The sequence below is a fragment of the Moschus berezovskii genome, chromosome 13 (genome assembly GCF_049115385.1).
Source record: "Moschus berezovskii isolate FMDL1 chromosome 13, NW_MosBer_1.0, whole genome shotgun sequence".
Classification (NCBI taxonomy): domain Eukaryota; kingdom Metazoa; phylum Chordata; class Mammalia; order Artiodactyla; family Moschidae; genus Moschus; species Moschus berezovskii.
Window position 1 is genome coordinate 56587036 of NC_142472.1, and position 24773 is coordinate 56611808.

At 48.3% G+C, this 24773-nt stretch overlaps 1 protein-coding gene across 2 annotated transcripts; it reads left to right on the forward strand.

Moving 5' to 3' along the window:
• Window positions 1-1146: 1146 nt before the first annotated feature.
• ALOX5AP (arachidonate 5-lipoxygenase activating protein) lies at window positions 1147-23560 on the forward strand. Of its 2 annotated transcripts, XM_055426309.2 has the most exons (6): window positions 1147-1304; window positions 8021-8120; window positions 14790-14860; window positions 17952-18033; window positions 23106-23286; window positions 23379-23560. In XM_055426309.2, the coding sequence occupies exons 1-5, from the start codon at window positions 1235-1237 to the stop codon at window positions 23266-23268; spliced, it is 486 nt and encodes a 161-aa protein (XP_055282284.2). In that variant the 5' UTR covers window positions 1147-1234; the 3' UTR covers window positions 23269-23286; window positions 23379-23560. The 2 variants fall into 2 exon arrangements, with proteins under 2 accessions (XP_055282284.2, XP_055282283.2); XM_055426308.2 differs by having other exon boundaries at window positions 23106-23560.
• The last annotated feature ends 1213 nt before the right edge of the window (window positions 23561-24773 follow it).

A 24773-nucleotide genomic window follows, 5' to 3' on the forward strand; every position in this document is an offset into this window, starting at 1 on the left:
ACACCACCTCCAAGGACCTCTTTCCCTCCAGCCGGCTGCAGCCACTCAAATACAAGGCCTGTGTGATCTCTTCCCTGCACCAGCCTCGCCCACACGGGGATGAAAACCCCACCACCAAGTAGAGTAGCCAGTGTTCTCTTTCAAAGTGAGGTTTTGATAAACACTTCTCTTTATCACTGCCAAATAGATGTTGAGTCTGGGATGAAGATCACAGAATCTTGCGTGTTCTGTGTAACTTCTAAGTGGTTGCTGTTTACAGGGAGAAACCTCCTGTAAAATAACAGGCTACTTCACTAGTTCACTCAGCAGGTTCCCCTTTTACCTTTTCTCTACTCATCGTTATGTGAAGACGATTCCAGGAGAGCATCTCAGTAATGACCTCAGAGAAGCCAGTTGAGGTGTTGAGCAATCCTTCCTGTGTGGAGGTTTTCCTTGGGAGTCGCCTGTGACCTTCTTTCTGCTCCTTATTTTTTAAAACGTAATTTTATTTATTTACTTAGCTGTGCTGGGTCTTCACTGCTGCTCAGGCTTTTTTCTCTAGCTGTGGAGCGCAGACATCTCATCGCAGTGGATTCTCTTGTGGAACACAGGTCTAGGGAGTGTGGGCTTCAGAAGTTGTGCCTGGTGACCCCTAGACCACAGGCTCAGTAGCTGAGGTGCACGGGCTTTGTTGCTCCGTGGCATGTGGGATCTTCCCAGACTAGGGACTGAACCCGTGTCTCCTGCATTGGCAGGCAGATTCTTTATCACTGAGCCACCAGGGAAGCCCCCTTGGTTAGTTTTCATCCTCTTGTTGCTTGTTACCCATAGAAACATCATCATTTCTTCACTCGTTCGTTCATTCATCCAGGGCTTATGCGGCTGCTACTCTGCACCCCGCCGTGTGTCAAGCATTCATTTATTTTCCTAGGAATTCAAAGAGAGAAAGAAAGACGGTACCCTGGACACAGACCTTTTAGGTGCTCCATTAATAAAAAACAAGTTTCACTTTTTATTCCCTTCCTTCTCTACTCCTGAGCCCTGCTTCTTCTGGCAGGAGAGGCTGAGCCCGGGGCACTTCCGTGGCTAGTTATTTAAAAAAAAAAAAAAGGAAGAAGAAGGCCTGTAATTGTGCTGGGACCTTCGGAAATTCTAATGATGAAAGGCAGAGTCCGGCTCCCACTTCCCTTTCCTGCACAGTGAGGGTGTGGGGTGCCAGGGAGCTGAGCGGTCCTGCTAGAAACCCAAAACAACCATGGACCAAGAAGCCGTGGGCAATATCGTCCTGCTGGCCATTGTCACCCTCATCAGTGTGGTCCAGAATGGTAAGGGAAGCCCCTCCCTCGGGGTCGGCTGGTGTCTCGGTGTTTGAGAGTCAGGCTTAAACACTTGTGTGTTTGTGTGTGTATATGTGTGTACACTTTTTTCTTATCTGTGTTTGTGTCTTTATTTGACTGTACAGGGATGCATGCACTTCTCTGTGAACTGGGAGTTTTCCTTCTCCCCATCTTTCTTTTGCTTTAATGGGGATGATTAATCATGTCTGTAGAGCTGGAGCAGCAAGTTGGTTGTACAGAAACCATCACTGAAGTGTTTGCAATCAGCACTTTAGCTATTAATTACTGTGGCCAGTTGGAGGGCAGGAAGCCTGAAAGCGACAATCAGATATATGTTCACTCAGACACTGGGTTATACCCGGTACAGCAGGCTGACTTCAGGCAGTAGGAGTTACCTGTTACCTGTAGGCTAAAAAAAAATAAATTTGGCCAGTGTGAGGGGGGACTTCACTTTTTCATTATTTTACCTCTGTACTGCTTTTTAATTTCTTTTGACGAAATATGTCCTTTGCAATACTTACTTTTTCTTTAGCAATGTGTAATTTTTGAAGCATTCTTTGGTAGACATCATGTACTTACATAAAGGGAGAGAGGGTCAGAAGGATTTCCTTGTTTGAGGGTTGCATTTCCATTAACCCTGTGCTGTGCTTTCGCTCAGTCGTGTCCGACTCTTTGAGACCCCATGGACTGTAACCCACCAGGCTGCTCTGTTCGTGGGATTCTCCAGGCGAGAACACTGGAGTGGGTTGCCATGCCCTCCTCCAGAGGATCTTCCTGATCCAGGGATCAAAACCAGTTCTCCTGCATTACAGGCAGATTCTTTACCATCCCAGCCACCAGGGAAGCCTAAGAGTACTGGAGTGGGTAGCTTATCCTTTCTCCAGGGGATTTCCATTATCCCTGGTGTCACTTAACCCAGGCAAGGGACCTAGAACTGAGAAAGGCAGGACAGTGCGGAATTTCTCTTTCAATTCCTACATTAGGACTGTCTCAGACTCTTTTTATCAGCATGGCTCGTATCTTTGGGATTTGCAGTTTATGAAGACAGAGAAAAAAAGGGGAAGACTTACTCTGTAACTTAATGGTAATTTCTGAATGTTCATATACTGTTACACTTTGGAAATGTGGGTATTCACTCAATTTGGGATATCCTGATATTTTCCCCCAACTTGAGTGTGGTCTTAGGTTGGTGATGAGCCTTCTGGGCACAGAGTAAGGCTCCCCATGCCCTCCTGGCACCAGAGAGACCAACTTTGCATACTCCAAGTTTGTTTCCTCTGTGGAACAACACTTGGTAGCTTTCTGACCCAAACATTTTCATAGTAAGTGTCATACAACAGAGCTGCAGCTCTGAGAGGGGACGAATGGCTCTGGGTGAGGCTGCCATGGCCCTAAGCCACTGCTGTTTTACGCAGATGCCATGCTGGGACTCTCTTAGTCTCTGTAAATCTTCAAAAGATCATTCATTCAACCTGCATACCCCCAACGGGTTCTCTGCCTGGTCCAGAAAGGGTCCTGAATCCATGGGGATGTAGCAGCAAACAGGGAAACCAGGTTCCTGCCCCCAGGAAACGGGAGGGTAACAGAAGAAGATGGGCGGGCAGGAAGCAGGAAGCCTGCTGTGAAGCCTCGAGTCCCTGTGGAGGCAGCTGCATGGGTGCTAGTTGTTTGGGTGCCCTCTCCGGCCCTCCCTGATACCTGTCAAGATTGGTGACAGGGGACGGGAGCCAGGGTCCCCTCAGCCGCCCATGCAGAGGTCTGCATCCACCCTGAGCTGCAGGCCCCCGGTCCAGAGCTGAGTGGGGGGACGCCGCGTGGTGCCCCCCACCGTGAGAACAGAGTCTCTCCCCCTCCCCCGAGATGCCCTGGGACCTGGCTCTGGAGTGTCCGGTGAGTCCTGGGCTTTTCTGTAGAAGCACGGGGAACCCTGAGCAGACTTGAGGCAGACGATCAAATTTCTAATCATTTTTGTCAGATGAGATTAGGTCGTGGGGAGGAGAGAGGATAGATGGCCACATGTCTGAGCTCTAACCACAATCTTTCGGCTGGCCATCTTGGATAGGTGACAACGGGATGCGATGGCCTTGCTGACACGGTCCCATGAGCTGATGACGCTTCCTGGGGGGAGGGAGACGAGAGTGGACCAGCTCCTGCTTTGGGCTGGAGACTTTTCATCCTGGACACATTGTCGATTGGGGTGTGTTTGTGGTGGTGTGGACAGCATGGTGCCCATGTCACGGCCTCTGTTCCTCCCCGTCCCCGGCCCTGTGACCAGCAAGGGCACCATGTGGACAGAGTGATTTTGCAATGGTTGGGGCAGTTTTGAAGCCACAGAAGGAGTCCTTGGCTCCCTTCAGAGGCAGAGGATCAGCCCTGCTCGTCTCTGAGGCACACAGCAAGGTCATGCTGAGACTGCCTTTTAACCCTGTTCAGTGTGCTGGTGCAGGGGAATGAGAGAAACTCAAGTGACTTGGGAGATAACACCTCTACCTGTTTTAACCTTGAGCTTTTAGGCAAACACAAAGGTCCAACCGAGGTCCAGAACCTCTCTTTGCAATTCTAATTAACCTCAAGGTTGCAGCCAAAGGTCTACCTACCTACTGTACTGAGTGCAGAAAATATGCAAAAACTCTGCTCCCACCTCAGTTACATTCGAAACCCTTCCTGTTAGCTTTAGGAATGATTTACATGCTGTTGCCAGGCACTGTGTATTTGTGTTTGTCCCAAGACAAGGAGTTTCGGCCCCTGTGTCTGTGACAGTATGGGGGTGAGGGGGGCTCACTCTGGCTCCCAATTTCCCAGGGGACAGACAGAGCCCACCGACCCTGTGAACTTCCTCCTCTGCCTTCCAAACACTCAGGAGTCATCAAGATCATTGAACCCGAGGCCCCCTCCCAGCTTGATCCAGCATAATGCATGTTTGGGAATGCAGACCACATTTAAAGTTTGAGGGACCTGGACCACAACTACCAAAGCCTGGTTTCCCAGGTCGTGTAGACAGATGCATTTCCTCTGCGTAGCATCCAGAGGGCCTCCCACTTCTCAGCCAGGGTGCCAGCAGCTTTGACATGAAGCAAACCTGGGAAACATAGCTTTGGAGAAAATGATTCCCACGGGAAGCCAAACTAATTAGGTTGAAGGGGGAGAGAGTGAGCTGAGGGGAGGGACCCAGGGCCTTGTGCATGAAGACCTTGTGAATGGTGACAGCAGAAGTCTAGACTGCATCCTCAACAGCCCCTACTGAACACTCCCAGGACGGAGCGCTCACAGCGCACTGGGCTCACTCTTCCCATTGTCAAGCGTATAGAGAATTTGCTTTGTGTCGTGTATGGTGCTTCGTGCTGGTCATAACATGATCTCATTGAATCCTTGCACCCTATGAAAGATTCTACTATTATTACTCTTATTTCACAGAAGAACTAAGTGGAGCTTAGAGAGCTTAGAGAGTTAGTTGGAGATTCCAGAGTCGGTCGTGGTGAAACTGGGATTCAAAGCTACTTCAAAACATGGAAGTTTATATGATGTGTGTTGTCTTGGATTCATTCATTCAAACACTCACTGCTCGGGAAGTTCTCTGTTACATTGAACTGAAACCTGCTGTCCTCTGATTTCTATCCACCTGGTGTGTCTGTTCTTGGAAAAGCTTAGAGTGTGCCTGCAACTTCTGTGTTTCCAAAGTCACCTGTAATATCCCTGGTCCAACATATAATTTCTCAGCCGACTTGGTTTCCAGAGTCCCTAGTCATCAGATTACTCCTTCCCACCCCACCCACCAGCAACTTGCCATCTTCTTTCTAAGATGCAGGTGGGTGTTTTTCATGCAAGAAATCTGTTCCTGAACTCCAGACACCAGTTCTGTTAAAATGATGGAGGTGTGAGCTATTCTTGTGTATCACAGGGCTGACTCATACTAAATGAAAATCTCAGAATCTTTTTATGAGATCCTGAGAAAGTTATTCACCTTTTCTGACCTGCAGTTTCCTCAACGGAGAGGTGGGGTTGCTAATACTGTCCACGTGTGGTGGCTGAAGGTGTTGCCTGAGATAATACCTGAGTCGCTGGCAGAGGCCAGCATGTGGTAGTTTCTTGGTGACCGTTTGCAGCCTTCTCCCTCTGGTCTCTCTCCGTCCCTCTGGTTTGGCCTGATGTTAGCAGCCAGCCAAGAGCAGCGTGCGAATACTCTCTGCATGCATAGTTTCTGTAACATGGTCAAGGATATGGAGTATGGGGTGTCAGTATTTGGAGGAGTGGACAAACGTGGCCCAACTCTTTCAAGTTCAGCTCGGAAGGAAAGAGAGGTACACCCTAGTGGGGGTTCAGGGCAGAGGGGCTTGTTTTTATTCTGTTTTGAGGTTAGGAGAGATTTGAGCATGTTTCAAGGGTAAAGATTAGGAGAAAAACAGAGACCAAAGATTCATGAAGTAGGGCAAACATCGATGAACGAAGACCCGAAGAGGCTAGCCAAAGCAGGGTCAAGGTTGCAGGTGGAGGGCTAAGACTTAAAAAAGAGGAAGGGGCTGTTCTTGGGCAAGGAGAGGAAGAAGAGCGGCAGGCTGAGAGAAGGAGGGCCCCACCGTGCAGCTGGTCGCAGAAGTAACCTCGGACTTTCTTAATACCGTCCCTGCTTAAGTGTTCAGAGGCACGGGCATCACCTTGGGTTCTGGAAAGACAGTGATCAGAATTTCCACTGTATTCTATGGGGAGAAGAGATGTCCAGAGCAGACAGTTGGCTATTCAGACCCCACATTTCTGATGGAGTCCCTGTAGTGAGCTTCTGTGTGATGATAACAGAATGACCACACTCTCGCATGCCCAGCTGGACTCGAATGCCAGCACCCCTCCTGCTCCCCAGTGGAGGAACTGAGAAGGTTATTCAACCTCTCTGAGCCACAGTGCCCTTGTCGACAGCGTGGGGATGTGCTTCACAGAGCATGTGTCCGGCGTCCACCAGAGTAACATCATGAAGCCAGCCCTGCGGCTCTGTGCGGTATGGGCACAGCCCTAGGAGAAGAATGTGCTTTCACCAAAAAGCAAATCACGAAGGCTTTTATCCACGGACACAATGGATGAGGCATCCTTTTCAGGTCTTTTCGAGGAGGCTAATGTGAAGTTGATAAAAAGAAATCCTGTGAGTGGGATACCTGACTGTCACCCTTTTTCCTTTTTTCACTCTTGAAATAGGAGGAAAGGAATAAAATAGGGGGGGTGGGAGAGAGAGGGAAGGAGAGACTGTGTTCCCCCCTCCCCCCCATCCAGCCTGTAGACAAGACAGACTCTGTCTCCCCAGCTTCTCTTCATCCCACAGCCATCACCCTAACCAGCTCCCTGCTGTCTTTCCCCCTGTCCTGGGTCGCACCCCTCTAAGCCCTCACCGCGCTAAGACAGAGTGGCTTTCTGGCGATGCCATTCATCAGCCTACACCTGTCAGTAACTCCATGTTTCCTCAAGATGGCAATAAATTCAGAAGTTCTTAACGTGGCTCTCCTCAAGGTCACGGTCACGCTGCTGGCCTGAGGGCTACGTCCCTGCCACCATCTGCTCAGCCTTGGCTCACTGACCACTTTTTCCTTGAGGCTCCCTCTGGTCACCCTGACCAGCACCCCTGGAGGCCCCTGCCCTGCTCTGCCTTCGCTTTTGTGCACAGCTCGGCACACCGTGTGATTTTAATTCTTACATATTGTTTCCTGTGTGTGGTCTGTCTCCTCTCCTTGTATGCTTGCTGGAACATAAGCTCCTGAGGCCAAGGCTCTCTGTGTGTGTTTTGTTCTCTGACACAAGCTGAGTGTCTGGCGCATGGCGAGTGAGAACAGAGAAATGGCATTGAAAGAGCAACTCACTGTCTACCTCTCTTCCGCCTCATTTGTAATTCTACCAGGTTAATACTCCCCATTACCGAGCCCCTCCCCCGCCGTCTCCCAGTAAACTGGATGTACTAGCCCCAGAGGGTCTTGCTGCTGGACCTCCGGGTACTCCATTCCGATAGAGTGAAGTGGTCTCCCCAGCTGTCCCCGGCCCCCTCCATCTGCTCGTCCTTCAGGTTTTATCTTACACGTCACTCTCTCTCGGAGTCCTTCTGTGACCCAAACGCTGAATTGCTGCCCCTCTCTGACCCTCGACGGCTCCGCGTTCTCAGTCTCAGCGCGAGTCTCTCTGCAGGCCTTTCTTTCCTTGCTGGGCTCTTTCTTCTGGTGGTAGCATCCTTGAAAGCTGGGGGCGTGTCTTGCTCACAACTGCCTCACCAACAGCAAACATAGCAATTAGTCAAGAGTAGCGGGCTTCCTGGAGAAGGCAATGGCACCCCACTCCAGTCCTCTTGCCTGGAAAATACCATGGACGGAGGAGCCTGGTAGGCTGCAGTCCATGGGGTCGCTGGGAGTCGGACACGACTGAGTGACTTCACTTTCACTTTCATGCATTGGAGAAGGAAATGGCAACCCACTCCAGTGTTCTGGCCTGGAGAATCCCAGGGACGGGGAAGCCTGGTGGGCTGCTGTCTATGGTGTCGCATAGAGTCGGACACGACTGAAGTGACTTAGCAGCAGCAGCGGCAGCTGAATACCTTTGTGCTCAGTGACATTTGATGGAGGACAATTAGGGCTGTTTAGAGGTCGAGAGAAGGAAACATTTAACCTTCCAGGAAAAATATGAAGATACCAGGCTCGGGATACGTGCTCGTTATAAATCCAAACCTTTCCTTCCGGCAGGGTTCTTTGCCCACAAGGTGGAGCACGAAAGCAAGACCCACAATGGGCGGAGCTTCCAGAGGACCGGGACGCTGGCCTTTGAGCGGGTCTACACTGCCAAGTGAGTCCAAACTCTGACACTGCTCTTTGACCCAGAGTGGGTCTGGGACAACCTTCTGGAGGCTGGGGTGTGGCGGGGCGGGGGGGTGGGGGTGGTGGTGGGTGGGTTCCAGGGAAGCTTGAACTTCCCCTGGGAGACTTTGGGGGTACTTTTCATCATCTTAGCAGGTGCTGGTGTTTGAAGAGAGGAAGCAGAGGTGTTGAGGATGAGGAAGTAGACCTCACAACTCCTGCCTGGTCAGGAAACCTGTCAACCAGTCATCTGGTCAAGGAATTGACCAATTTCCTGGGGGGTTAGTCCCGAGGTGCCACCCTGCAAACCAGCCATTACTCACCAGCTGGCATCAGAAGCAACAAGCAGGACTGGCAGGCAGCTGCCTGCTGCCCCGCGGGCACCTCAGCCTGGTCTCCTGGAGCAACCAAGACAGACAGCATGAGGGGACTGTGCATTTGCTTTTCTATCTCTCCTTCGTTACTTCTGCAGGGAAAGGTTGCTAGAAAACACCTGAACTCAGAGAAGAAGGAGGGATGCTATTTGGGATGCAAATCTGAACGGTGTTATTCAAACACTCATTTTCCTCTCTGCCAAATGCATTTAGACAAAGGGTTCAGCCATCAGCCTGTGGCCTGCTTCTCCATGCCTGTGACTGGAGGCTTGTTAGAAAGGGTGGCTGTAGCCCCAAGCTGCCAGGGAGCTGGCCTTCAGTCTTGGCATGGAGGTGACTTTGATGTTCCCCAGAGAGCCTTCTAAAACGGGGCTTAGGGCCACACAAGGAAAGTTCTAGAAGGGTAGGGAGAAGTCAAAAGGTGTGGCTTTAAGCCATGTAAGATGTTCACATTTATGGGAGAGGGGGATCATGTGTGGGGCACCCCCAGCCCTTCTGTGCCATGTGCAGGGGTCAGCGGAGAGGAGCAAAGACAGGATGCTCCACTGGGGATGATGCCAGAACCTCCCTGAAAATGGAATACAAAAACCAGGAATCCAGACCGACTGGAATGGGAAGCTTCTTCCCACCCAGATCACTGCGTTCTCACCAGCAGCACTGTGTTCTTATGAACACAGCTGGTCAGTATTGGAGAAGTTGGGGCAGGGGAATTTCTCTGTACCAGGTGGGAAGCTAAGCTTCCATCATGCCAGCAATGAGGAAGAGCCACAGCAGGCCAGGCCGCCTGGTTTTTGCCTTTTCTTCCAGGAGTGAACCAGCTCTCCTTCTCAGAAGCTGCCATGGGACTGCCCTGGTGGTTAAGACTCGGCACTCTCAATACAAGGGGCCTGGGTTCGGTCCCTGGTCAGGGAGTTAGATCCCACATGCTGCAACTAAGACCCGGAGCAACCAAATAAATAAAAATAAATTAAAAAAAAAAGAAGAAGACGAAGCCACCGCACTGACACCTGGTTCCCATGGCCAGCCTCCAGATTGTGGAAGTGCCCTGTGGGGGTGGCTGTGCTGTCATTTGAAAGACAGTTTGGAAGTTCTGCAATGGCGTGCAGTCCCTGAGATCAGAAGATGCTAGAGGAGAGTAGTGGGCAATCAGTGCTGCCTGGGGGTCCTGACTTTCCTACTTACCATTCAAGAGAGGGGAAGGAGACCGAGGGGAGGAGAGTGAGCTGTGGAGAGGTTGGACCTATGGCGGGGGTGGAGAAGAATTTTCTGTAAGATAAAGGTCATCCAGACACTGCCTTGGTTCTGTTACAAAGACCACTTCCTCCCTGACCAGCTTGGAGCAACCTGTGTATGCCTGATGTGGATTGTGGAAGGCTCTGGAGATAACGCAGCAGTTGTTACTGCCCAGTGGCCATCCCCAAGGCCTCCGGTCTGAGCGCCTCAGCCAGGAAACTACCAGGAAGAAAGTCATCCCCAATGAGAGCTTCCCCAGGGGCCTCCAAAAGCACCCAAGAGGGGTGTGAGATGAGCCTTGGGGATGTAAGAAGAAGAGAACATGTATTTACTGTTGCTATCCATAGGAAACTAAGCTTTACTCAGTTTTAATATACAGATCGAGAGGCACATGTGTGTATGATTTGTACATAAATGTACCTGTCATAGGCTTATGCCATTAAAAGTCTTGGTTGATGAAGTGTGGGATTATAAATGTTTAGAGCCATAGAAAGGGAAGATAGCATAAAGAATAAATGATGCTGGCGAACTGAAAAGACTAATGCATGTTTTTCAGCATAAAATAGGACTGTGGGCTGATACAGACCGTTCAAGATTTGGGGACTGTCGATAAACAAGACGTCCCAGCCAGGTTATGTCATTAGTTCAGACTGGACTTTGGTTAATCGGCTGCTCTACCACCTGTCTCTCTTGAGGGCAGAGCTGAGTCTGATTTTGAGAGAGAAAAGGACCTTGACTGTCTTATCTTGTGTCTAACACATAGGTTGATGCTCTGTTCTCAGCTGATAAGAGCAGGCAGAGCAGTCAAAGTTTGCATTTTGGAGAGAAGTCTCAGTTAAGGGACCTAAGACTCTTCCCCAGGGGTGCAGGTGAGCGAGACTGTGGAGAGAAGATGGGTGTCTGGACGTGTGTAATTTTCCAAAATGGGTCCCATAGGTTCCAAGTTCGTGGGCTGTTAACAGGTGTGACAGGGTAACAGGTTCCCCACAGCAAGACTTTGGAGACCCTTTAAAGTGCTAAGAGACACTGTGATGCTTGGTTCTCCAAGAAGGGGAGGTCTTATTGAACTATAGGAAACCCTCCTTTAAAAAAAACGCATTAAAGGTTTGGTGTCTCACAAAAATGCATTCTGGTAAATGACACCCTGAGGTTTCTTCTCCCCTGCTCCTTTCACCCTAGGCTCACTTCTAAGTAGCATGGACTTGTCCAGTGATTTGAACGTGATCCATCTGCATTGGTTCTATTGATTGGCATTGATCCTATTACTGTTATTAATGATATTTGCTTCATTAATTAATTAACTTAAAGTCTTATCGAAATAGAGTTGATTTACAATGTTGTGTTAATTTCAAGCGTACAGCAAAGTGATTCAGTTACATGCATGCATTCTAAGTTGCTCAGTTGTGTCCAATTCTTTGTGACCCTGTAGACTGCAGCACACCAGACTTTTCTTTCACTCTCTCCTGGAGTTTGTTCAAACTCATGTCCATTGAGTCTGTGATGCCATCCAACCATTTCATTCTCTGTTGTCCCTTTCTCCTCTTGCCCTCACTCTTTCCCAGCCTCGGGGTCTTTTCCAGTAAATTGGCTCTTTGCATCATGTGGTCAAAGTATTGGAGCTTCAGCTTCAACATCAGACCTTCCAATGAATATTCAGTGTTGATTTCCTTTAGAATTGACTGGTTTGATTTTCTTGCTATCCAAGGGACTTTCAAGAGTCTTCTCTAGGACTGAAGTTCATAGACACCAGTTCTTCAGTGCTCAGCCTTCTTTATGGTCCAACTCACATCCATACATGACTACTGGAAAAGCCATAGGTTTGACTAGACAGACCTTTGTCGGCAAAGTGATGTCTCTACTTCTTAATACAGTGTCTAGGTTTGTCATAGCTTTTCTTCCAAGGAGCAAGCGTCTTTTAATTTCACAGCTGCAGTCACCATCCACAGTGATTTTGGCGCTCAAGAAAATACAATCTGCCACTATTTCGACTTTTTCCCCATCTATTTGCCATGAAGTGATGAAACCAGATGCCATGATTTTCATTTTTGGAATGTTAAACTTTAAGCCAACTTTTTCACTCTCCTCTTTCACCCTAATCAAGAGGCTCTTATTCACTAAGTGCTTCACCCCAAATGGTAGATCTTTAAGGGGCTCTTGTCCTTTGGAATTATTACTGTGTCCATAGATCAGTGGAAGTTCTGGGTGTCCAGAGCACCTGGTGAGTCAGCAGACTTTGTTGGTTCCCCCATGCCCATATCCCAGGACAGGGTACATTGATTTCTTATCTTTTCCACTTGTCAACTTCTCCAGTAAAGAATTTTTGACCATCAGAGAGACATGAAGTCCCCTGTGGCTAGGGACACAGTCCAGCTTCCCTGGGGGCTCTATAAGGGACAGACCAAAAGCTGGTCATTCCAGGGTTCTCAGTGGTACCAACTGAATCATGAGACCCTATCAATTTGAAGGTTGATATTTAGGAGAAAAGTCACGAGAAGCACATCAAGAAGCTGCCAAAGGAAGACTCTAAGAAAGGAATTTGGATAAAAGGCCAAATGTATTTTGAAAATTACATTTTTTAATACCTTTTTGGCTGCATCACACAGCATGTGGGATCTTAGTTCACTGACCAGGGATTGAATCTACAACCCTTGCATTGGAAGCACAGAGTTTTAACCACTGAACTGCCAGGTAAGTCTGAAGAAAATTGAGTTTACCTCTGTAGTTTGAATTACCTTAGACCAGTGGTTCTCATGGAGAAGGAAATGGCAGCCCACTCCTGTGTTCTTGCCTGGAGAATCCCAGAGACGGCGGAGCCTGGCGGGCTACCATCTATGGGGTCGCACAGAGTCGGACATGACTGAAGTGACTTAGCAGTAGCAGCCGTGGTTCTCAAACTTGAGCATGTGTCAGAATCACCTGGAGGGCTCTTTAAAATCTTACCGGGCAGACCCAAGAATTTTTAATTCTGTAGGTCCAAGGAAGACATTAACATTTACATTTTTAAGACGGTCCCTGGTGATTCTGATACAGCTGATCCAGGGACCACACCTTGAGAACTGGTACATTAGACCATCAACTCTTAGAGCTTAAGTGGATTTCAGAGTTATTCATTATTCGTCTCTTGGTTTTACCAGTAAGGAAACCAAATCCAGAGAAATTGCTTTGCCAATGACAGACAGCTGGTTAATGTCAGGTTGGGGACCAATCCTCATCATGTGCCCCTCCCGCTTTGTTGCATCGCCTTTCCCTGTTCATCCTTCTGTGTCTTGTTATGTTGTGTTTCCATGGATGTCTGGATAGATTGTCCTGATCTCAACTGAAGCTTTTCAAAAGGATACTCACTATTTAATTGAGTGCAGGCATACCTCATTTTATTATACTTCACAGATACTGTGTTTTTCACCAGCTGAAAATTTGTGGCGGCCCTGCATCGTCAGATGATAGATAGCATTTTTTAGCAACAAAATATTTGTCATTAAGGAATGTACCTTGTGTTTTAGACATCATGCTATGGCGCACTTATTGGGCTGCAGTGTAGCATAAACATAACTTTTATGTGCACTGGGAAACCAGAACATTCCTGTGAGTTGTGTTATTGCAGTGTTTGCTTCATTGTGGTGGTCTGGAGCTCAACCCACGCTGTCTCCAAGGTGTGCCTGTAGGGTTGAAGAGGAACAGTCCTGGTTTTAGAGTCGTATTAAGTCCTGGCTTTGCTACTCTGTAGCTGGCTGATCCTGGGTAAGTTATCTTCAGCTTCTCCAAGATTTAGTTTCTCATCTGACACATGAGAAAATTGTGGTAGGCAGAAGAATGACCCCTAAAGATGTTCACATCCTGACCCCAGGAACACATGAATAGGTTATGTTACATGGCAAGGGGGAATTAAGGTTGCTAAGCAGTTGAGTTTAAATTAAGAGACTTTGGGATTATCTGGGTGGGACCAACGTCATTGCAAAGGTCCTTCAGATGTGCAAGAAGAAGGCAGGAGAGCTGAGTTTGCAAAGACGTAATCAGCCATGGCTGGCTTTCAGGTTGGATGGGGCTTCTAGTTAAGGAACACAGGTGGCCTCTAGGAGCTGGGAAAGGCAAAGAGACAGAAGCAGTGCATCTCCAGAAGGGATGTAGTGATGCTGACATCTTCGTTTTGGTCCCTCGAGACTGACTTCAGACTTCTGACCTGCAAATAATACATTTGTCCTAACCCTTTGAGTTTGTGGCTACTTGTCCCAGAAGCCACAGGAAACCATGCAGTTTCCATGTGTACTGGCGGAATTGCCATGAGCTTAAAGGAGACCAAGGGTGTCAGACCCCGGCGCGGGGGCCAGGACTGCGCCCTGACAAAGCATCAGCAGGATAACTCCCTGAGCACCACCTTTGCCTAATCCACCCTGGCTCCTGTAATGTGGAGGCTCACCTGTCCTTCCTCAGCTTGGCCCACGTGTCTGAGCTGACTTGTGTGTCTGACCTGAAGGTCTGCTTAGCTGTGTCCCTCTCTTGACCCCACCCTGACTGCCACCCAGCCATGCTGTCCGTGTCACTCACTTTTCAATTCCAAGAAGTGCTTTGGCATAGCCGGGAGCAGGACCCCTGCCAAGGAGAATCCATCAAGAAATGGCTTCACTGGGGAAAGGAGTAGATGGATTCCAAGCTTGTGTCCGCTTTACCCTGCTCTCTGTTTCTGGAGGTCAGAGGAATTATGAATGGAGTCCATGCCTTGTGAGACGTGTGCGCGTGTGTGCTAAGTCACCACAGTCATGTCCGACTCTGTGTGACCCTATGGACTACAGCCTGCCAGGCTCTTCTGTCCATGTCTGCTAGGCTCCAGGCAAGAATACCAGAGTGGGTTGCCATGCCCTCCTGCAGGGGATCTTCCTGAGCCAGGGATCAAACCCGCATCCCTTATGTCTCTTGCATTGGTAGGCGGGTTCTTTACCACTAGGCCACCTGGGAAGACCACCTTGCAAAACAGTGATTATTATTTAGGGTTTCAGGTAATTTTCAGACTAAACTGCGTCCTCTGATATTTTTCCCCTTGTTTATTTGTTCTGCAGCCAGAACTGTGTGGATGCCTACCCCACCTTCCTTGTCATGCTCTGGACCGCTGGGCTTCTCTGCAGCCAAGGTAACCCGGGCTTTTCTCCTTGTGTGTGCTCTCTCCAAAACGTGTGTCACCAGGAGGTGCGAGTGTAGGCTTTTTTGTTGAAAAGATTTTGCTTGCCCTCCAGCTCCAGTCTGCAAAGCCCCGGAGAGGTGAGACCCTCCGGAGGTCATGAGCCAGCAGGCAGGGTGCCAGCGTGAGGCCCAGTGGTAATGTATCGCTAATGCTGGCTCCCTGGTGGCTGGTTGAGAACGGCTGCGCTGACAAGGGTGGTTTCAGGCTAAATGTGACTCAGAAGCCTTAAGCAGCATGAGCTCAGACATAAGGGCATTCTGAATGAGAGCACAAGGTGTCTGTTCTGGGCGATCGTCACCTGGCTGACTGCTCATTGCCTATTGCATGGTGCTTCTCCTTCTGGCATGGGTCGAGGTCTCCAGCCTCCCTGGTCCTCAGCAGCCCACAGTCTTGACTTCAGCAAGTTGGAGTCCCAAAACTGATTGAAAATTAAATGGAAACCGAGTGGTATTTTTGGTCCACTTTGGAGACTGGCCTTGTGTCTGCTGAAGGTTTGGTGTGACCTGGCCACACACTGTGGCCCAGCCACAGCCGTGCGAGAGAAAAGGCTGCTAGTGTCCTGCGATAGATGATTTCATCCTTATTGTGGTCACTCACACCATGAAGTAGGTAAAGTGGACGTTGTTGCCCCCTGTTGTTACTTTTGAGGATCCTTTGATTCAGGGAGATAAGTGACTTATTCAAGGTTGTTCAGCTGGTGGGTAACAGAGCCAGGACGGACTCCCAGGGGTTTCAGGATAAATTCTGGGTTTTTTACATGTGTCCTCTTACTTTATTAATTTCCATAAAAGTATACACTGAACATCTACTATGTGCCAAGCCCTGTTCCCTGGATACACAGCAGTAAATACGACAGAGATGGTGGCGAAGCACACAGCAGTTGGCAAGATGGACCACAGAAAATAAATGAATGGATAAGTTCGTTGCCAAGGGTGAGACACGCCATGAAGGAAGAGAATCAGGTGCAATGAGAGAGGAGAGAGGTGAAGGCTGGGAGCAGAAAACACTTCAGGAGCACGAGGTGATCCATAAGGCTGTCAGGAAACGTCTTAATCTCCCACTTTCTATCCTCAGTTAAATAAGAAACATGTCTGGCATCACCTGAAAAATGAAGTCAAACTACACTTAGAGTAGGAGTTATGATTCCTTTTATGTCTTCTTAGATGATACTTGATAGAGATGAATCTGGAGTTATTCTGGTTGGATAAAGGGAGTTGAAAAGGGTTTCAGGGCCTGGAAGTAAGCATTTTCTGCCAAAACAAGTGTTGGCATCGCCAGGAGAAAAACTGTCAGTCACTCCTGCTTGGTGTAATAGTCATTTCCTATAAATATGGTAGATTGGATAATTTTTCAGGTGAAAGGAACCAGCCTAAACCCATCACATTACAGAGCAGGAGCCCAAACCTCAGTGGAACCTGCTCAAACCCGAGAATTTCAGACCCTGGTTTTGAATGCACGACATCCCTCCTGGTGTTTCAAGGCAGTTCAGGTCCATGCCAGAGGCAGGCACCGATCCCCAAATACGGACAGTGAGTTCAGTCACTTTGCACCCTGATTTCTATCAGCTCACGTTTAGTTCAGTTTCCGGTGACAGGTGGGCCAATAAGTTAGTTCAGAGCCATCTGGAAGGGACCAACCAGGAAAAACCTTGTCCAAGGCAGCTGTGAGTTGTCACAATTTTGAAACCATCAGAGAAGAGAGGATTGGAGACCTGAGTACCCAGAGTGCCTGGAGCACTCGCTCCCTGACACATAACAAGTGCTCGGTTAATGCACTTTATTTGGTATTTGAATAACACTGTGGGGGGCAGATTTTGAAGAACTTTTATACCTGTACTTCTGTTTCAGTTCAGTTCAGTTCAGTCGCTCAGTCGTGTCCGAATCTCTGCGACCCCATGAATCACAGCACGCCAGGCCTCCCTGCCCATCACCAACTCCCGGAGTTCACTCAAACCCATGTCCATAGAGTCGGTGATGCCATCCAGCCATCTCATTCTACAGTCTCATAGTATTCCTGATAGGTGGGAAAAGTGTAATCAGCCCTTTGTCAAATGTATTAATAGAATGAGTTAAGCATTAGCTCCTGATCGTAACAGTCCTGATGGGGCTGGGTTTCTAACTCTTGGCTCCAAGCGTTCAGGACTCCATGGGGTTGTTTGACTTGTGTGTATTCCTCACAGGGTTGGAATGCAAAGGGCACTTCTTTCCCTGGAGATCTTTCCTAAACCGTAGCAATTGTTCAGAAAAGGTTGAGCATCATGATTCCCGGAGGTCCACAGGTGAAGGGTGTACTTTGTAAGGACCAGCCTCAGAGTAGGGCTCTGGGAGCAAGTCTAGCTTTCCTCTTCCACACTCACAAACACACGCATACATGTACATGCACCTACCAGCTGACAATCTTACACAAGTCCCTTGACTGCTGGAATCCATGATTCCACATCTGGAAATAGAAAAGACCACACCAAGACTTCCCTGGTGGTTCAACGGCTAAGGGTCTGCCTGCCAGTGCAGGGGGCACAGGTTTGATCCCTCCTTCAGGAAGATCCAGCACACTTCAGGGCAAGTAAGACTGTGTGCCTCAATGACTGAGCCCACGTGCCTGAAACAAGAGAAGCCACCACAGTGAGAAGCCCATTCACTGCAACTGGAGAGTAGCCCCCACTTGCCACAACTAGAGAGAGTCCAGGTACAGCAAGGAAGACCCGGCACGGCCAAAAATCCAATAAATGCATAATAAAGAAAAAGATGGCACCAGTCACGTGAAAAGGATTCAGACCAGATGACGGGTGTGAAAAGACTGTATGAAACGACACTGTGATGCCAGTACAAGGTAGCATGACTAGTCTTAAGGATCTCAGGATGCTTCCTGTCCCTGGCTCTTTGCTGAACCTCGCGTCAGCCCTGACTGGCAGAAGCTGAGGCCTCTGCTCGGTTTTGTGACCAGCACTGATTACCTAATGGCTGTATTAGTACTGGGTTCACTTAGTACTTAGTTTTGGCGTCTAGGACACTAACACGAGTGTTGCCCTTTCTCCTCTTAGTTCCTGCAGCCTTTGCTGGACTGATGTACCTGTTCGTGAGGCAGAAGTACTTTGTTGGCTACCTGGGGGAGAGAACTCAGAGGTAGGCCGCTGGGATGATGTAAGAACCACGGAGGGAGTGGCGCTTTTCCAGCTGGAAGAGTGGTCATTCAACAATATTCTGCTGACCTGGAGGGACCACGAGGGGTTGGAGGTGGGAGGGCGACTTCAATCCCTCATCATTTTTCCTCCTTGAACTTTGCTGGTTCTGGAAATACAGCCAGGGCCCTTGACTAGTTTTTCCATTAAAAAAAAAAAAAATCCTCCACATGTTGCTGGGCTCCCAAAGGATGCTTTAAAAGCACGCCTTGCAAAACCACAGCCTCTCCTCCCACCCTGCCGCATCTGGGCCTTGAATTATGTCCCCCTGTCTGGCTTCCCAAAGCCTGCCATGAGTGAAGCATGCCAGGGGAAGGAGAGCTAAAGCTTGCACCTTGTGACAAGTTCTCCTGAGTAACAGACATCAGGGACCCGTGGAAAGAATGTTGCGCAAGTCAGACACAATCGCCGATGGCAGACAGAGACAGTGTAGGCGACGACTGTCCTTTCCTTAGACCTGGGTTGGGAAAGCTGGGTTTTAGTAAAGTAAATGATGATACTTAGAGAAGAAAGGTTCGAATTACACTTTGCCACCAGTTCCGGAGCGATCAGAATCGCTGATGGGTTCCAAGGGTGGGGAAGATGCTGCAGGGGTTGCTGCCCACCTGCTGGCCCCAGCGCCCAACCCCCCTCCATTCCGCTTCTTGTCCCTCTCCATGTCTCATAATAGCGCCCTCCCCCTACCGCCGTTTGATTCCTGGATTGGGAAGATCTGCTGGAGAAAGGATAGGCTACCCACTCCCAGATTCTTGGAATTCCCTTGTGGCTCAGCTGGTGAAGAATCTGCCTGCAATGTGGGAGACCTGGGTTTGATCCCTGGGTTGGGAAGATCCCCTGGAGAAGGGAAAGGCTACCCACTCCAGTATTCTTGCCTAGAGAATCCCATGGACAGAGGAGCCTGGTGGGCTGCATTCCATAGGGTTGAGAAGAGTCAGACACAACTGAGTGACTTCAATTTCACTTTCACTTTCTGGTGGATAAGGCCGCCCAGTTCAGAGAGCCTCCTCTTTTACTTGATCTTAGCCAAAAGGCCGAGAAGTGATCAGAGAGCCCTCTTCAGCGGCGACAAAGGCAATGACATCCCTGGAGAAGTTGTCTGGGAAGAGTTAGACCCAGAGGACTGCCTCCTTGAGGGGTGCTACACCTCGAGTCCTTAGAAACATCCTGCCCAGACCAAGAACACCATTATTTCATCGGGAGGCACTCCTGTTTCATCCTTCACTGCAGATTTATCTTGAACAGGTTCTGAAATAGCTTCACAAATCACTTTCCCTCCTTTCTGTAATGAGCATATGGTGGCCTCATTCATGTGATAAATCTGACTCACTACAATATTTGACTTTTAACAATTTAATTTCTCTGAAGCCTCTATTCTCTGGCTAAAAAAAAAAAAAAAAAAATAGACTCCTTTACTTTCCACTTCTTTACCAACATTAGCAGGTAATTCTCTGTATTTGTCTTTGAGGCTGCCAGAACAAAGTGCTCCATGCAGACCAGGGTGTTTTAATAACAGAAATGTGTTTTCTTATCGTTCTGGAGACTGGCAGTCCAAACTCCAGACAATGGCAGGGCTGTTCTTTCCTGAGGCCTCTCTCCTTGGCTTGTACTTGGCTGTCTTCTCCCTGTGTCCTCCAGGGTCTTCCCACTGTGTGTGTCTATGTTGTAGCTGTCTCTGTAAAACATTTTAAAAAATGTATTATTTATTTTGCGCTGTGCTGCGTCTTTGTTGCTTCACGGGTTTTTCTCTAGTCGCAGGGAGCAGGGGTTACTCTAGTTGTGGTGCGTGGGCTCCTCATTGCGGTGACTCCTCTTATTCTGGAGCTCAGTCCAGCTCTAGGGTGTGTGGGCTTCAGTAGGTGTGGTGCTTGGGTTCGGTAGTTGTGGCTGCTGGGCGCTAGAGCACAGGCTTCAGTTGTTGTGACACATGGGGTTAGTTACTCCACAGCATGTGGGATCTTCCCAGATCAGGGATCGAACCCCTGTCCCCTGCACTGGCAGGTGGGTTCTTTATCACCGAGCTACCAGGGAAACCCCGCTAACCTTCTCTTTAAAAAATACAGTTTTTGGCTGCGTGAGATCCCAGCTCGCCTGACCAGGGGTCAAACTTGCACCCCCTGCATTGAAAGCAGGATTTTTTTTTAAAAATTTATTTTAATTGGAGGCTAATTACTTTACAATATTGTGGTGGGTTTTGCTATACATTGATATGAATCAGCTGTGGGTGCACGTGTGTTCCCCATCCTGACCCTCCTTCCCACCTCCCTCCCCATCCCATCCCTCGGGGTCATCCCAGTGCACCAGCCCTGAGCATCCTGTCTCATGGATCGAACCTGGACTGGTGATCTATTTCACGTATGATAATATACATGTTTCAATGCTGTTCTCTCAAATCATCCCACCCTCGCCTTCTCCCACAGAGTCCAAAAGTCTGTTCTTTATATCTGTGTCTCTTTTGCTGTCTCACATATAGGGTCATCATTACCATCTTTCTAAATTTCATATATATGCATTAATATACTGCATTGGTGTTTTTCTTTCTGACTTACTTCACTCTGTATAAGAGGCTCCAGTTTCATCCACCTCATTAGAACTGATTCAAATGCATTCTTTTTAATAGCTGAGTAATATTCCATTGTGTATATGTACCACACCTTTCTTATCCATTCGTTTGCTGATGGACATCTAGGTTGCCTCCACATCCTGGCTATTGTAAACAGTGCTGCGATGAACATTGGGGTACAAATGTCTCTTTCAGTTCTGGTTTCCTCAGTATGTATGCCCAGCGGTAGGATTGTTGGGTCGTATGGAAGTTCTATTTCCGGTTTTTAAAGGAATCTCCACACTGTTCTCCATAACAGCTGTACTAGTTTGCATTCCCACCAACAGTGTAAGAGGGTTCCCTTTTCTCCATACCCTCTCCAGCATTTATTTTTTGTAGACTTTTTGATAGCAGCCATTCTGACCAGCGTGAGATGGTATCTCATTGTGGTTTTGATTTTCATTTCTCTGATAATGAGTGATGTTGAGCATCTTTTCATGTGTTTGCTATGTCTTCTTTGGAGAAGTGTCTGTTTAGTTCTTTGGCCCATTTTTTGATTGGGTCGCTTATTTTTCTGGAATTGAGCTGCAGGAGTTGCTTGTATATTTTTGAGATTACTTCTTTGTCAGTTGCTTCATTTGCTATTATTTTCTCCCATTCTGAAGGCTGTCTTTTTACCTTCCTTATGGTTTCCTTCATTGGAAAGCACAGAGTCTTAACCACTAGGCCACCAGGGAAGTCCCTGACCTTCTCTTTTTATAAGAACACCGGTTATAGTGAGTTCAGGTCTACCTAGTGTTCTCATTTTACCATTATCACCTCTTTAAAGAGCTTCTGTCTAAATGCAGTCATTCTAAGGTACTGGGGTTTAGGACTACACCATAAGAATGTGGGGGCGGAGCACATGCGCCTTTCAGCTCAGAACACTCTCTTTGGGGACCATACTTTTTTTTCCTAACAAAGAGCTAGAATGGGTCACTTCATGAGCAGGACTGTGAGCAGGAAACCAAGGAGAGAGGCACACACTGGCCTAGGAGCAGGGAGCTGTCAACTGGGGGTGCCTCTCAGATCCTGCTGTGCCCACGAGTCCCACGGGGAGCTTGCCCACAGTGTGGGTTCTGATCCGGTGGACCTGGGCATCTGCATTTCCAACAAGCTGCTGTGCTGCTGGTCCATGGAGCACTGTGAGGAGCGAGGAGGTGATACTCGGCTGCGAAACTATTTTCAAACTTGACACAGGAAAACTAGGAGTTGCATCATGAACCTTTGGGGTCCCTTTCAATAAGATAAAATTTCTAACACTGAACCTATGGATACCACATTTTACTCTCTAGATTATAGCAAGCAAGGGCCTGGTAGCCTTAAAGAACCTGTTTAGATGAGTTGGCTCTTCTTGGGGAGCCCTCCTGAGTGCCAAGGAGTCCCCTTGCTGGGGTCTTTACTAACAGCCTTAGCAACTAACAGCCTTGGTGACCCATGGGGCTTCCCTGGTGGCTCAGATAGTAAAGAATGCTCCTGCAAATGCAGGAGACCGGGTTCGATCCCTGGTTTGGGAAGAATCCTCTGGAGGAGGGCATGGTGCTCCACTCCAGTATTCTTGCCTGGTGAACCACAGTCCATCGGGTTGCAGAGAGTACAACACGACTGAGTAACACTTTCACTTTTCACTTGGTGACACACTTGGCTGAACTTTCAAAACATACCAGTGCTGCAGGAACGGACCATCCAGAGCCATCACAGAAGGATGCTGCAGAGGAGGGGAACCAGGGCGGCTGCTGAACATAGCTGTGTGGTCACATGTCACTGGAGAGATGCCTCCTGACCCCAGTGGATGCTCTGTGGAAGCAGTGTAGGATTTAGAGCCAGTGAGAGGAGACGAAATCATCCAGTACTAAAAAGTCTCCCTTCCTTGATTTGCTTCGTATGTAAGGGCCTGCCTTCCAGCCCTGGAGGCCAGCTCTCATTAGTGGGAACTTGAGTTATTCCCAGGCATCCTCAGCAGACTGAGCCCTCGGATGCGAGAGCATCTCTTAGAATCCACCAGGCTTCTTGGTTCATGTATACCATCCCTTCTCACACAGAGGCACTGAAAATCCTGCATTACATACAGCTGCCAGCATGGCTCTTACAGGCACTCCTGAGAGGGTCTTCATGAATCCATGGGTTCCTAATATCCGGTCAGAACCCTGGAAGCCACCACCTTCACACCATCCGGGTGCTGGCATTCCCATGGCACAGAGAAACCAGAGAGCAGAGCCCTGATGGTGATGGGTTCAAGGCTCTTTTTGCTTGGTTCTCAACTAGATTCAATGACTAATACTAGCTAAGACACGTCCATCCTTCATATGAAGTAAATGGAGCATTCTTGAGTAAAAGGAGGTATCCTTTAAACCCCATGTATTTCAAAGTGATAATATTTTTTGTTAAATTGGTGTCACTTGTGCTCTTCTCCAGTTTTCCCTCTCCTTCCTTTCCAGCACGCCTGGTTACATATTTGGGAAACGCATTATCCTGTTCCTATTCGTCATGTCCCTCGCTGGGATACTCAACTATTTCCTCATCGCCCTTTTCGGAAGTGACTTTGAAAACTACATCAAGACCATCACCACCACCATCTCCCCTCTCCTTCTCATCCCTTGACTCTCTGCTGAATTCCGGGTGGGTGTGCTCAGCTAATCGATACCTAGAAGCCATCATAACTCAACCCTTTTAAAGAGGCTGTAAATCTAATGACCTGCTGGGTTTTGCAGCTTGAGTGAACCTCGCTTTTCCTGGAAGCGGAAATTTTCACGTCAGCCTCGCCCTCTGAACAAGGCCGAGGCCCCACATTTGCAAATTCAGATCCCTTCTGTGTGTTTCGTGACTTATCCTTCTTTCCGAAGATGTTTTGTGACCCAGTTTATGTTTTCCTAAAATAAAATGCAGACATATGTTTGAGGCTGGTGGTTGAGTTTTGGGTGGGTATATTGCTACAGTTGAATAACTAAGCCGTTTTCCTCAACCTTAATGATGATAATAAAAAATATGCTATCTACACACACACACACACACACACACACACACGCACACATACACTCCTGGAAGGTCACCAGTGGTCAACTGTGAGTATCTCTGGGTGAAGAGATTTGGGATATGATTTTTACTTTCTTCTTTATATTTTTGCATATTATTTGGAAAAATTTAAGGAGCAAATAAATACCACTAAACAAAGTAGTAGGACACAGCTGAAGACTGCCTTCTCCATGATGCCTTCCCTCACTCCAGATTGGCCTAATGTTGCCCCCAACCCTCCAGAGCACCCTGTGCACGTCTCAGCGGCAGCAAATTCATACCATGATGCCAAGCTGTTTCTTAGTCTGTACCACTGGTCCCCACTAAATCATCAGCTCTTGAATATTGTGCTGTGCTCAGTCTTTGGGGCCCCATGGGCTGCAGCACACCAGGCTTCACTGCCCTTCACTGTCTCCCAGGGTTTGCTCAAACTCATGTCCATTGAGTTGGTGATGCCATCCAACCATCTCTTCCTCTGTCGTCCGCTTCTCCTCTTTCCCTCAATCTTTCCCAGCATCAGGGTCTTTTCCAATGAGTCTGCTCTTTGCCTCAGGCGGCTACAGACTTGGAGCTTCAGCTTCAGCATCAGTCCTTCCACGAGGGGCCCCTCTCTGGATAGGAGGCGGTGTGGCACAGTGACCGGACTCTTCAGAGTTCCAGCCCCGGGCTGGACCCCTGCCCCGCATCCTCAGTCCTGAGCCAGCTTTTACATGTGCTAAACTGCGGTAATAACAGTGCCACACTTAGGAGGCGCTGTGAGGAATAATGAGCTAAAGCAATTGATTATGTTTCGCACGTAGTAAGTGCTGAATACTACGATCTGTTATTGTTATATTTATTATTGGGATGTTATTGCATTCATTTTCTGTTGAATGAAATCCCACACACTTTATGGCTTAAAATCACATACATTTCATTGCAGCAATATTTACAATAGCCAAGACATGGAAACATAGATGTCCATTGACAGTGAATGGTTAAAGATGATGCGGTACATATATACAATGGAATATTACTCAGCCATAAAAGGGATGAATTTGAGTCATTCCCAGTGAGATGGATGAACCTAGAGCCTGTGATACATAGTGAAGTAA